This window comes from Microtus oregoni, unplaced genomic scaffold (assembly GCF_018167655.1).
Source record: "Microtus oregoni isolate MIOR12 unplaced genomic scaffold, Mior012 000003F_ref0000135, whole genome shotgun sequence".
Taxonomy (NCBI): domain Eukaryota; kingdom Metazoa; phylum Chordata; class Mammalia; order Rodentia; family Cricetidae; genus Microtus; species Microtus oregoni.
This window is the reverse complement of record NW_024543062.1, coordinates 20,302,406-20,316,225: the sequence shown is the minus strand read 5'-3', so window position 1 is coordinate 20,316,225 and position 13,820 is coordinate 20,302,406. Positions and strand designations below refer to the sequence as shown.

General features: G+C 44.2%; 1 protein-coding gene across 2 annotated transcripts in view; it reads right to left on the bottom strand.

Moving 5' to 3' along the window:
• Positions 1-273: 273 nt before the first annotated feature.
• Positions 274-13,820, bottom strand: part of Zcchc8 (zinc finger CCHC-type containing 8) — a 32,448-nt gene continuing 18,901 nt past the window's right edge. The window contains exons 11-14 of one of the 2 annotated variants that reach the window (XM_041648795.1): positions 11,774-11,895; positions 10,383-10,469; positions 9,953-10,070; positions 274-2,114 (exon numbers count right to left, since the gene is read on the bottom strand). In XM_041648795.1, the coding sequence (XP_041504729.1) occupies positions 1,360-2,114; positions 9,953-10,070; positions 10,383-10,469; positions 11,774-11,895 (1,082 nt within the window). In that variant the 3' untranslated portion in view covers positions 274-1,359. The remainder of the gene's footprint in view (positions 2,115-9,952; positions 10,071-10,382; positions 10,470-11,773; positions 11,896-13,820) is intronic. The other variant, XM_041648796.1, reaches the window with a different exon arrangement.

Genomic DNA, 13,820 nt, shown 5'->3' with positions numbered 1-13,820 from the left:
TTATTTTTGTAAAGAGCTATGTCATCTTGCCTGTAATCCCAGCAGTAAGGCAGTTAGTAGCAGGGAGGCGGTGAATAAGGCCAGCCTGGACTATACAGCAAGCTCCTACTTTAAAAGAAAAGAAAGGAGAGCAGGAAAACACATTCAATGTTGACAAGACCCCTCATCTTCTTCCTTGGGGCAGGTCCGATAGAAAGGCTGACACTCTTACTGGTCACAATGCCACATAAACCCCTGGGAAGAATTCACTGAAAACTCGGATAACAAAAAAGCTCAAAGCACTCAACATTTATTCCAGCATGGCCTCATTCACCCTTTCTTGTGAGCATCCTTCCTTTACTGCTTACAATCAGTGAATTGGACTAAGCAAGTTCTCAGAGACGAACACTGAGTCCAGAATGATTCCCTTTCGCCCTCTGTTGGCCTGGGAGCAGAGCAACAACACTACCTGAGTGGTAATTCAAGATCTCCAAGCATTCCTGAGAGAACCAGATCCGGCTCCTGCTTGTGTAGTAGAAGTCACACTCAGTTTGTGTCTATTACCTTACGGCTTGTATGCACAATATTATCTTGTACAAAGGCTAACTGACCTCCATTCCAAAATAATTAAACACTTTTGTTTCTATATTATATGTAAGGCTGGGGCCCACTTATATAAAGCAGCCAAGCATGCAGTTTCTTTGCAAACACATAATTTTCATCTAAGTTTAAAAGAACAATTTAACTGTGAGTCACATCTCCCAAAGTCTTGGCTCATGTGTAAGAAAACTAATTTATTAAACCTCTGTACACAAAGATGAGCACACCTTTACTGGATTCAAATAATTACAAAAAATAAAAGTGTTATTAAAATTCATGCATGAAAATCTTACAAAAATACCCCAAGCAGGATAAAGCTGCTCATCCCTGATTGTTCTCATTTGGTTGTTGGAATTGAAATGTGAATTTAAAGTTGTTAGAATTTCTTTTAAAAAGTGATATATTAAGTTTCTATATACAGGATAATAGCAAAATGTAGAAAGGGAAAACATTTACAAAAGACATTAATAATAAAAAAACAAAAAAACCTTCACTCTGGACAGATACTCACGATCCACAACTCCTCAACCCGTACCAACCACCTCTGAAGCAGCTCATGAACACACCACTCGGCTGTTGTCAGTGAGAGTAAAACAGCAAACTCACGCCTAGTCTTTCATTCTGTGAAACAGGCTAGAGCTGAGATCACAATAAATCATGGGCATATTCTGAAAGGTGGGAGGGGCACACGGGAAGTGATTTCAATGGCCATCTCAGTCCACTAGAACAACACAGAGCTGCTGCAGACTGTCTTGCAGCAGGTGATGCTGCGGCAAGTGCTCACTCAGAGGCCTTTTTGTTCTTCTGCTGATTTCGGGGTGAATTCTTTAGCAGGCTTCTTATCCTGAGGTACATTCCAGTGGACTCTGCCATGTTCTCAAATTCGAAGGGTGTTATTCCAGCGGCAAACTTGCTCATGTCAGGGACCAGGCTGTGGGTTTTTGAAGCTGCTGAGGGGTGGGTGCCCAGATGAAGGAGCTTCTGGCTGCCTCCATTCCTCACGTCACAGTTCGACACACTGCCATTGTCAAGAGCATCTTCAGGGTCCCCCTCTGTTTCTTCTCCCTCTTCTTTCTGACAGAGCACTGCTGCCCCTGCCGCTGGGCTGGAGGGAGGCTCAGGTCCAGTTGTTTCTGCAGAAGTGGTTGGTCCCTGGGGGCCAGTCAGCACTGGCTTTTCCATGGCCTTTCCTTCTGGAACAGAGAGGTCAAACTCATTTGGACAAGGGGAGGAGGCAACTGAATTCCCAGTTAAAGGTGTGTCCACAGGAACATCAGAGTCACTGTTGCCTCCCTCGGCCTGCTGCAGAGCAGCCCAGATCTGCCTCTGCTGCTCTTCAAGCTCCTCCAGTGTCAGGGTGTCCTCGTCCATGGCTGAAGCTGTGGGTCGGGTCTGGGGTGAGTCACTGGGAGTCAGTGGTGGGGTGCCCTTAGGGAGTGGAGGAGTAAAGAGGGGTGGAGGAGGTGTGCCAGGAGGCAGTGGTGGTTGAAACTGAAAGGCTTTGCTGCTCTGAGAACCATGTGGAACCTCCGTATCTGAAAAGGGAAAGATGCTTTAGAGGGAATCAGAGCATTCCATACAAACTTATTATTTGAACTTGGGGTACCTAGAGAGAGAATGGACCAAAATAACTGTCTTTGAGAAGGCAGAAAAGGGTTAGACGTGGTGGCACATGCCACTAATGCAGGCACTCAGGTAGCCAGCGTGGACTACAGTCTTAAAAACCAGGAAAAGGAAAAAACAGTGGAATGTCTGAAGTCCTGAGGAAGCCCCATCAGGGAGAATGCTCTGGATCTTGGTGCTAAGGAATGTGACATGAGACATGGAGACAGGAGGTGTTCCCAGGAAGGGTGCCATCAATGAGTAGGGAAAACTGCAGAAGAGAAGAGGAAGCTTCACAGAGAAGCCTGCTGTTAGCTGCAGAGTCTTCTCTTCTGCCCTAGTCCTAGGAACCGGGCTCCCTCAAGTCCATCCTTTCCTCTATCACAACGGTCACCACCTTATTCTAGATCCACTGTCAACTGACATATGTCAGGAATAGTGAGCCACCCTCACCCCCGGATTCATTTTCCTTACACCTATCCTCCAAGTTAGCTGGACACCTATTTCTAAAACAGCCGCTTGATCTTATGAACCTTCTTTTCAATGAACACCTTGGACGCCATTCTTAGAAGTCTCGTTATAGCCAAGAATTTCTCATAGCCTGGCCTGATGAAGGTGCAGGCCTCTAATCCAGCTACTGAGGACACTTAGGCAGGACTGTTATATTCAAGTCCAGCCTGGACAACTTACTGTGGCTCCGTTTCAAAACAAAAAGCAGAAAGGAGCCAGGGATACAGCTCAGCAGCAGAGCACTTGCGCAGCAAGTGCGGCAGTAGCAAAGAGGCTTGTTTGCTTTTCCTTGGTTACCTCTACTGTCCAGCTCCCTGTCTGCTGCTAGACTAGTGTGCTACAATCCGTGCTTGTGTGTGTGCATCTCCTATGGCCTCAAATGCTTGTCCTGATTACCTGCTAAGTCCTAGAATTCACTCCTCAAGATCAATTCTAAGTTGCTAACTCTATGGTCTGTAATCGGGTCTGAAACACTATTGTCCTCTATGTACCATTCAGTATATGCTATGTTTTCAAAAAAAGTGACAGCCTGCAATCCCTAAGTGACAGAGTGCTGACAAGGGCAACACTGGAACTAAAAAGAAAAAAAATTATTACTTTTAATAATTTATTTTTTCTTTATGTGCATTAGTGTTTTGCCTGCAAGTATGTGTGAAGAAGGTATCAGATCTTGAGTTATAGACAGTTATTAGTTGCCATGTGGTGCTGACAATTGAACACAGGTACTCTGGAAGAGCAGTTGGTGCTCCTAACTGCTAAGTCATCTCTCCAGCCTGTATTATTATTTTTTGATTTTGACTTTTTATTTTTTGGAGACAGAGTCTCACTATATAGCTTTGGCTGGACTGGAATTTGCTGTAGATCAAGCTAACTTTGAACACAGAGATTCTCCTGCCTCTGCCACCCAGTGCTGGGTGGGATAAAAGGCATGCTACCATGTTTGCCTAAAAATTTAGTATTTTTTGATTATATATATATATACACACACAAACATATATAATTTTTGTTTTTGCATTTTTAAGACAGGGTTTCTCTGTTTAACAGTCCTAGCTATCTTAGAACTAGCTCTGTAGACCAGGCTGGCCTCAAACTCACAGAGATCTGCCTGTCTATGCCTCCTGAGTGCTGGGGTTAAAGGCGTGCACCACCACTGCCTGGCTGATAGAATATTTTTATGTAGCTAGACTGGCCTGTAACTTGAGATCCTTTTGCGTCCACATCTAGAATGCAGGAGTTAAGGCATGTGCCACCACACTTGGTTTTATGAAGTTCTAGAGAATCAAACCCAAGACTTCATGGACTCACTGAGCCACATATTCAGTCTTGCATTTGTTTTTTTTTTGTTTTTTTTTTTTTTTTGGTTTTTCGAGACAGGGTTTCTCTGTGGTTTTGGAGCCTGTCCTGGAACTAGCTCTTGTAGACCAGGCTGGTCTCGAACTCACAGAGATCCGCCTGCCTCTGCCTCCCGAGTGCTGGGATTAAAGGCGTGCGCCACCACCGCCCGGCTCTTGCATTTGTTTTTAAGGATAAATTACACATAAAAAGGAAGAGGCTAGGGGGCTGGAGAGATGGCTCGGTGGTTGGGGGCGTTGCCTGCTCTTCCGGGGGTCCTGGGTTCGGTTCCCGGCGGCCACGTGGTGGCTCACAGCCATCTGTGGTGGGGTCTGGCGCCCTCTTCTGGCCTTCGGCATACACGCAGATATACTATTGTATACATAATAAATAATAAATGAATATTTATGAAAAAAAAAAAAAGGAAGAGGCTGGAGAGATGGCTCAGACGTTAAGAGTACTGGCTGCTCTTCAGAGGTACCGAGTTCAATTCTCTGCAACCACATGGTGGGTCACAACCACCTATAATGAAATCTGGTGCCCTCTTCTGGCAGGCAAATAGCCAGGTGGTGGCAGTGCATGCCTTTAATCCTAGTGCCTGGGAAGCTAGTTCCAGGACAGGCCCAAAGCTACAAGGTGAAACCTTGTCTCCAAAAAAGATAAAAGAAACAAAGAAACTCAACCAAAACCAATCCCTCTCCAAAAGCCGGGCAGTTGTTGGGCACACCTTTAACTCAGCACTGGGAGGGGGAGGCCAAGGCAGGTGGAGCTCAGTGAGTTTGAGGCCAGCCTGGTCTACAAGAGCTAGTTCTAGGAAAGGCTCCAGGAGCTGGAGAGATGGCTCAGAGGTTAAGAGCACTGACTGTTCTTCCAAATGTCCTGAATTCAATTCCTAGCAACCATATGGTGGCTCACAACCATCTGTAACGGGGTCTGGTGCCCTCTTCTGGCCTTCAGACATACATGGAAGGAATGCTGTATACATAATAAATAAATAAATATTTAAAAAAAAAAAAGGAAAGGCTCCAAAACTGCAGAGAAACCCTGCCTTGAAAAACAAAAACAAAAAAACCCCAAAAAGATGAATAGCCAATAGCAAGGCAGGAGAAAGAATAGGTGGGGCTGGCAGGCAGAGAGAATAAATAGGAAGAGAATCTTGAAGGAAAGAGGAAGGAGCAAGATAGAATAAGGAGAGGAGGACAAGGAGAGGAGGACATCAGGGGCCAGACACCCAGCTACACAGCAAGCCACAGAGAAAGTAGTAAAGAAAGGTATACAGAATTAGAGAAAGATAAAAGTCCAGAGGCAAAAGATTGATGGGATAATTTTTCTTAAATATTTATTTATTTATTTATTATGTATACAATATTCTGTCTGTGTGTATGCCTGTAGGCCAGAAGAGGGCATCAGATCCCATTACAGATGGTTGTGAGCCACCATGTGGTTGCTGGGAATTGAACTCAGGACCTTTGGAAGAGCAGGCAATGCTCTTAACCTCTGAGCCATCTCTCCAGCCCTTGATGGGATAATTTAAGTTAAGAAAAGTTGGCTAGAAACAAGCCAAGCTAAAGTCAAGCATTTTTAAGAAAGAATAAGTCTCCTTGTGTGATTTATTTGGGAGCTGGGGGGAAGGGGGCTAAAAAAGCCAAAAGAGTAACCAAAACAACCAACTATAAGCCTTCACTCCATTTCTGTCTGTTTCACACACAGAAGTCTACAAACAAGAGTCAAGCATGGTGGTGCATGCATATTATCCCAACATTCATAATGAGGAAGGAGGCCCAATCTGGGCTACATGGGACCCTGTTCAAAACAAAAACCAGGGCTGGAGAGATGGCTCAGAGGTTAAGAGTACTGATTGCTCTTCCGGAGGTCCTGAGTTCAATTCCCAGCAACCACATGGTGGCTCACAACCATCTGTAATGAGATCTGGTGCCCTCTTCTTGCTTGCAGGCATACATGGAGGCTAAACACTGTGTACATAATAAATCTTTTTTTTTTTTTTTTTTTTTTTTTTTTTTTTGCTTTTTCGAGACAGGGTTTCTCTGTGGCTTTGGAGCCTACCCTGGAACTAGCTCTGTAGACCAGGCTGGTCTCGAACTCACAGAGATCCGCCTGCCTCTGCCTCCCAAGTGCTGGGATTAAAGGCGTGCGCCACCATCGCCCGGCCATAATAAATCTTTAAAAGAAAAAAAAAAAAAAAACAACCCAAAAACCAAAACCCTAACCATGGACCAGTGAAATGATGAAGTGAGTGCAGAGCCTGATGGCCTGACTGTGATCCCTAGACTACACCTGGGAGAAGGGCCTAAAGCAAACTGTTCTCCACATAAGGGGGGTGATGGCAAACACGTGCACATGCACACAAAATAAATGAATGCTAAAAAATAAAGGAGGAGCCGGGCGATGGTGGCGCACGCCTTTAATCCCAGCACTTGGGAGGCAGAGGTAGGCGGATCTCTGTGAGTTCGAGACCAGCCTGGTCTACAGAGCTAGTTCCAGGACAGGCTCCAAAGCCACAGAGAAACCCTGTCTCGAAAAACCAAAAAAAAAAAAAAAAAAAAAAAAAAATAAAGGAGGGACATAACGACAACATCCATAAAAAGTTTCATTTGAATAAATTATCACACTAACACACACAATATAACTGTCCACAGGTTTGTGATGCAGAGTCCATATTACTTACCACATACAATACAACTGGCCTGGCTCAGGGTTACTTTTTGGGAATGAGCTACCTGTTCCTTCTCAAGGAAGAAGCTGGAAGCTGGGGATGATGGGGTACCTCAGTGGCTGATGAGTTTGTGCCTGCCACAAATGTGGGGCCACTGGTCTAGGCATTTAAGCCAGCCAAATTGAGTTAACAGGTTTTCTTTCTATTAATTTATTTATTACTGGGGGGTGGGGTGGGTAAAGACAATACCTCATGTCTTGGCTTGTGCATGGAGGTCAGAGGACAACCTGTGGGAGCCAATTTTCTCCTTCTAACACATACCTGAGGATTTAACTCAGGTCACCAGGCTTTACCTTTACCTTCTGTCCATTTTGCTGCACCCAAACTGACGTCTTCAACCTAATCATCTCTCTGCCCCCAGGGGGTAACCAAAGGAGAGCCTGCCAGGTAAGATTTTCCACTGAGTAGCCTAATCCCAGGCCTTGAGCACGAGCCACTGTATGGTCATCACTTAGTTATTCAGTCTGCAGGGCAGGTAACCTAGGTGCTGGGTGAGAGGACTAGGAGATAATAGACTTACTGAACTCCAGAAAATACCCAGAAAGCTTTTGGTCTGGTCGAGATGTGGCTTTGGGTCTAGGCTTCAGTGTCTGCAGTCATTTTTCTATTCAGTTGGGCAGGAGAGTACCTGCCACAAGGCCTTTTGTACAAGCTAAGATAATCTCATAGGTTTCATCCTCCTTTTAAGAATTCATGAGGCTGGAGAGATGGCTCGGTAATGGTTAAGAGCACTGGGTGTTCTCTCAGGAACCAAAATCCATTCCTAGCACCAACATGGTGACTCCCAACCACTGTAACTCCAGTTCCCGGGTAGCTGATGCCCTCTACTAGCCTTTGTGGGTACCAGACATATACATGATGCTAGACATTAATGAAAGTAAAACACTCATACACATGAAGTAAAAATATGTGTGCCTGTATGTTTGTTTGAATGCCACAGCATACCTGTGGAGGTCAAGGTAGGTTTTCTTCATCCATCATGTGGCTCCCAGGGAACAAACTCAGGTCACTGGACTTGGCAGCAAGAGCTTTTACCCATTGAGCACCAGCTAGCCCCCTTTTTAGCCTCATCATTAAAAAAAAAAAAGGCAGACAGGTGGATCTCTGAGTTCAAGGTCAGCCTGATCTATAGAGGCCAACAAAGGCTACACCAAGAAACCCTATCGCGAAAAACCATAAAAAAGGAAGGAAGGAAGGGAGGGAGTGAGGAAGGGAGGGAGGGAGGGAAGGAAGGAAGCCAGATCCCATTCTATAGCCCTGGCTGACCTAGAACTTGCTATGCAGACCAGACCCTGATCTTGTGAGGACCTCTTGTCTCTTAAGTTCTAGGATTATAGGAATCTACCACCACATCCAGCTTGTTTCAAATTTTCATGGGTCATTAGCAAAGGTTGTTAGAATTTTTCCCCTATTAACTCTATGACCTTGTTTAAAAATAAGACTGGAGAGAAAGGTATGGTGGATCATTCTTGTGATCCCAGGACTTAGAAGACTAACATAGGAGGATGGTGGGAACTTTAAGATCAGTTTGGGCTATCTATATAATAAGTTTGAAGCTAGTCTGGGCTACATGAACTCCTATCTTAAAAACAACCAATCCAGAGCCGGGCGATAGTGGCGCACGCCTTTAATCCCAGCACTCGGGAGGCAGAGGCAGGCGGATCTCTGTGAGTTCGAGACCAGCCTGGTCTACAGAGCTAGTTCCAGGACAGGCTCCAAAGCCACAGAGAAACCCTGTCTCGAAAAAAAAAAAAAAAAAAACAACCAATCCAGGCCGGGCAGTGGTGGCGCACGCCTTTAATCCCAGCACTCGGGAGGCAGAGGCAGGCGGATCTCTGTGAGTTCGAGACCAGCCTGATCTACAGAGCTAGTTCCAGGACAGGCTCCAAAAACCACAGAGAAACCCTGTCTCAAAAAACCAAAAAAAAAAAAAACAAACAACCAATCCAAAAATTAGAAATGGGGGGAAAAGTTAGACTAGAAGCTGAAGTAAGGTTGCAAAAGCTAGAAACCCAAGATTTGCAACTTCCTGGCATGGTACTCATGACCCTGTGCTGAGATGATACAATATAAAATGATTTGGCAACTTAACTGGTTTATCTTTGGGGACAGGATCCTGCAATACAGCCCGGGCTAGACTTGAACCCACAATCCTCCTGGCCTGTTTCCCAAGTACCAGGACTACAGGACACCAAGCCTAACAGATTATGAATTTTTGTAAAGTAATTAATTTTGGACTTCATTTCCCTTCAACTTTAAGAGAATTTAGTTTATAATCTTTTAAAAATCTCCCTGGGAATTTGAAAATGGGGAGTGTTTCCATTCAAGTCTGGAATAAAGTACACTATCTGTACCTCATTCAGAGTTTTTCTCTTCAGTGCTGGTATTCCAACCCAGGCCTTCCGCATGCTAAGCACGCACACCACCAGCCCTACCGCTGCCCCAGCTGCCCCAGTACTGCTTTATGCTTTTCTCATAATGTTGCATTTTACCTCATTTCAGAACACCTGTCTTGTCTTGCATGTAGGACAGACAGAACTAACCAGGCCTACTTTGGAACAGGACAAGACTTTTTAGCCTGGGGTCCAGAACAGTCCTGGAGTATATCTAATTAACCACCAATAAGGCAAACACAAACGTGCAGTGGCTGGGCTGGGTCAGAGGGGCTCCTAACACAGACACTAGCTTTCCCTGTCGGGACCACCATGATCCTGGCCAAGCACAGGTTCACGGGAAGACACAGAGGAACGAAAGGACAAAGGGTCAAGGGAGTGTTTCAAAGGCAAGGATATGCCCAGTTTTAAGTTCTAACAAGTACACGGCCCCTGGGAGATAACGCTGAGGAACAATATGCCTACAAAAATAGCTCAATGGCTCAACTCTTCTTGAAGCTGGAACTGCCAGAGATGTGCATGCATGCCCTTTTGCTGTTTGTTCCAGAGTGATGCCCCAACAGAGGGGCCAGAGGAGCTGTGGCACTACTGGTACCTGACTGCCAGATTAAGGGACTTGGATAACTGGTCCCTCTGCCTCTCACACCAAGGGTGGCTTCCAATTCAGGTTTGATCAGCAACAAAGGTAATGCTCTGCCTGATAGCTAAGGATTAGGGCACTAAGGATAGTGGAGCTTTACCCTCCTTACAGACCCAGGAGCATAAAGACTGACCTTGCCTTCTCAAATCCATAGAGACATACCTGAGTCAATGTCCATGTCAGCAGGGGAGGCTGCTGAGCTGCCTTCCTTCCTCTGCTTCTTTGGACTATTAGGGCTGGACTGAGAAGAAGATCGCTTGCTGCCAGACTTCATGCTCGGCTAATGGAGTAATCAACAGGAACACAAGTTACACAGAGAACCTCGAACCCATACTTTAACCAGTCTGGACCCAAGCAATTGTTGAATGAGCTCCTATTCTGCAGCCTCTTGATTAATCAGTGTTTACAATAAAATCCAAAAGAATAGTAAGATACTGCCATAAAATCTCATGGCTACATTTACCAACCATACCCTTAAAACCTATGTATTGAGGCTAGGAATGTAGTTCAGTGGTACAGTGCTTGCCTAGCACACCTGAGGTCCTAGGTTCAATTCTCAGCATCACACACATGCAAACACAAATCTATTTACCGACTGGATGTTAGAAGTAAGGTAACTGGCGAACACATCCTTCTGTTGACATGCCTGCATTGGTATGGAACCGAATATTCTCCATTCCTAATGTGGAAAAACAGGACGAATGGATTTGGAAAATATCAACTTTTTAAGATTTTGCTCCTAGCACTAAAGAGGTCACTAAGGGTCACTGCAAATCCCAGGCCAGATTGGGGCACACAGTGACTTGAAAGTTTTTTGGGTTACAGTGAGACCCCATCTCAACAAAACCCCACCCAAAAGCCCTAAAACAAAAAAATGTCACAATGAGCGAAGGGGTGGTGGCACACGCCTTTAATCCTAGGCAGAGGCAGGCTAATCGCTGTGAGTTAGAGACCAGCCTCGTCTATGAGAGCTAGTTCCAGGACAGACTCTAAAGTTACACAGAAAAACCCTGTCTCAAAACAAAACAAAATAAAACAAAACAAAAAACAACCAAATGTCCCAGAAAAATCCCATTACTTCATTTGCAAACTAGAAAATAATAATAAAAGCTGTAAAACTAGACTAAATGGCAGACTCTTGGATCCCAAGGCGTAGAAGATACAAAAGGAACACCCCAAACAAACCAGGTGGTGGTGATGATGGTGGTGGCACACACCTTTAATCCCATCACTTGGGAGGCGTAGACAGGAGGATCTGAGTTCAAGGTAATCCTGGTCTACAAAATGAATTCCAGGACTGTCAGGGCTACACAGAGAAACGCTATCTCACAGATCCACTTCCTCTACCTGTCAAAGTCAGATTAAAGGCATGCCACCATACAATACCACACTGAGGTTCAGACTCCAGCTGAGCTTGCGCAAAGTTAAGATTATAGAGCCTAACAATTGACCTCTGCTCCTTTGCTTAGGAAATAGTGCCAGAAAATCCCCACAACTCTGATAATACAGTTTTACACTTAATATTCTAATTAACAAGAGAAACTAAGATTGGGATGTAGCTCAGTGACAGTGTGGTACTAGCATATAAGAGGTTCTGAATCCAATTTCTAGTACTGAAAAATGGAAGTTAAAAAGCTCCGTATAGGATCTAGGAGATTTAGTGCATAAAGAGTTGCAGCCTGATAATCTGAGTTTGGCTGCAGAACCCACATCAGAGCTGGATGCATGCACACCGACAATCCTGGAATCTGGGAGTGAAGGCAGGCCCATCAAGGCCAGCCTGTAACATGAGATCTAACAAATGAACTGTTAAAACATGTCAGTAAAAACTCACTTCACTTTGCCCCCTTCTTATGTGCCATGATTACACGTGTCCAGCTACAAATTCATTTGCTTAAGTAACAAACTGCTACATACTTTAGTATTTTGAAAATCTTTAATATTATCACAGTTCAGAAGAAAAATTGTTAAATGTATACTTACATCTGGAATACCTCTGGGAGTAGATATATTAAAACCAGGATAGTTTACCAATTTTGACAGATCATAAGTGACATTTTTATTCTGTATTTCTCCAGTTTCTGTTTCTCCATCAGCATCATCTTCTAGAGACCAGAGAAAATATTAAAAAGCTAGACAAAAACATCTCCCTCACATCAACAAATAACACAAAGAAAGTGCTGAGATACTGTATCAGAATTCAGAATTGGTCTAGGGTTGTAGTACAAATAATAAAAGCCCAGAGACAGATATTGGGGTTCAAGCTGAAGATCAAAAAAGCAAAGCAGTCAAGCCACTAAGGAGATCTTACTTCTACCAAGGCTCACACAAACAAAGGGGAGATCCTACAATGCTCTCCACCAACTTCAGACTCCACTGAGTTCCTGTCTTTTCCCCTTTATATTCCTCTCTGTCCGGTCACATCACTCCTGTCTCCACCACCTCCCTAGCACTGGGATCTGTTTCTCATTTTAAAAGATTCAATCTTGAGTAGCCTAGGGTGGCCTTGATCTCAGAGAGTTCAAGGTACGCGCCACCACTTCCTGGGCTGTATGGCTGCTTAGCCCTCTGATCTTCAAGCAAGTTTTATTTATTAAAACACAAATAATGTATCACTATATTAATCGCTATCATTTTTCTGAACCATTGCAACTTTTAAATAGGCTCTAAGCGTAAAGGCTTGTGACAGGACAATAAGAGATTAAGTCAGGATTCAAGGTCAGCTTTCACTCACAAGTTCCAGGCCAGCCTGGGATATCGATTCTGTCTCAAAAAACAAAAAAGATTTAGCCAGGCAGTGCTGGCTCACACTTTTAATACCAGCACTTAAAAAGCAGAAACAGGGGCTGGAGAGATGGCTCAGAGGTTAAGAGCATTGCCTGCTCTTCCAAAGGTCCTGAGTTCAATTACCAGCAACCACATGGTGGCTCACAACCATCTGTAATGGGGTCTGGTACCCTCCTCCGGCCTGTGGGCATACACACAGAATATTGCATACATAATAAATAAATAAATAAATAAATAAATAAATAAATAAGCAGAAACAGTTAAATTGGAGGCCAGCCCAGTCAATGGAGCAAGTTCCAGGACAGCCAGGGCTATGCAGAGAAACCCTGTTTTGAAAACCCAAAAACAAAACAAACAACAGATTCTGTTTCTGTCAGGCAGTGGGGGCACACGCCTTTAGCTTTTAATTCCAGCATCTGAGAAACAAAAGCAGGCAGATCTCTGTGAGTTCGAGGCCAGCCTGGTTTACCAAGTGAGTTCCAGAACAAGCTCCAAAGTTACACAGAGAAACCCTGTCTCAAAAAACAAAAACAAGCCGGGCAGTAGTGGCACATGCCTTTAATCCCAGCACTCGGGAGGCAGAGGCAAGCGGATCCCTGTTCAAGGCCAGCCTAGTCTAGAAGAGCTAGTTCCAGGACAGGAACCAAAAGCTACAGAGAAACCCTGTCTCGAAAATCAAAAAAACAAAACAAAACAAAAAAAAAAAAAAAAAAAACAAAAACAAGGGCTGGAGAGATGGCTCAGAGGTTAAGAGCATTGCCTGTTCTTCCAAAGATCCTGAGTTCAATTCCCAGCAACCACATGGTGGCTCACAACCATCTGTAATGGGGTCTGGTGCCCTCTTCTGGCCTGCAGGCATACACACAGACAGAATATTGTAGACATTATAAATAAATAAATAAAAACAAAAACAAAAAACAAAGCAACAACAACCAAAAAAACTCCAACAGATCCTGTTTCTAAAAAACAAAACTAAATTCTTAGCCTGGTCTACAAAGCAAGTTCTAGGACAAGCTCCAAAGTTACAGAGTAACCCCATCTCAAAAACAAAAACCTAAAAATAAAACACAACAAACAACCCTAATTTCTTATAACATTTGTGCCATGGTGGGTGTGTGAAAATCAGTGAAAATCTGTTAAGCTATCCTCTACCACGTGGATCCTGAGGACCAAAAAACAGGTCATCAGGTACAGTAACAAGTGACTGTTGCCTTTGTTCTTGAGACAGGGTGTAGTAGCATTT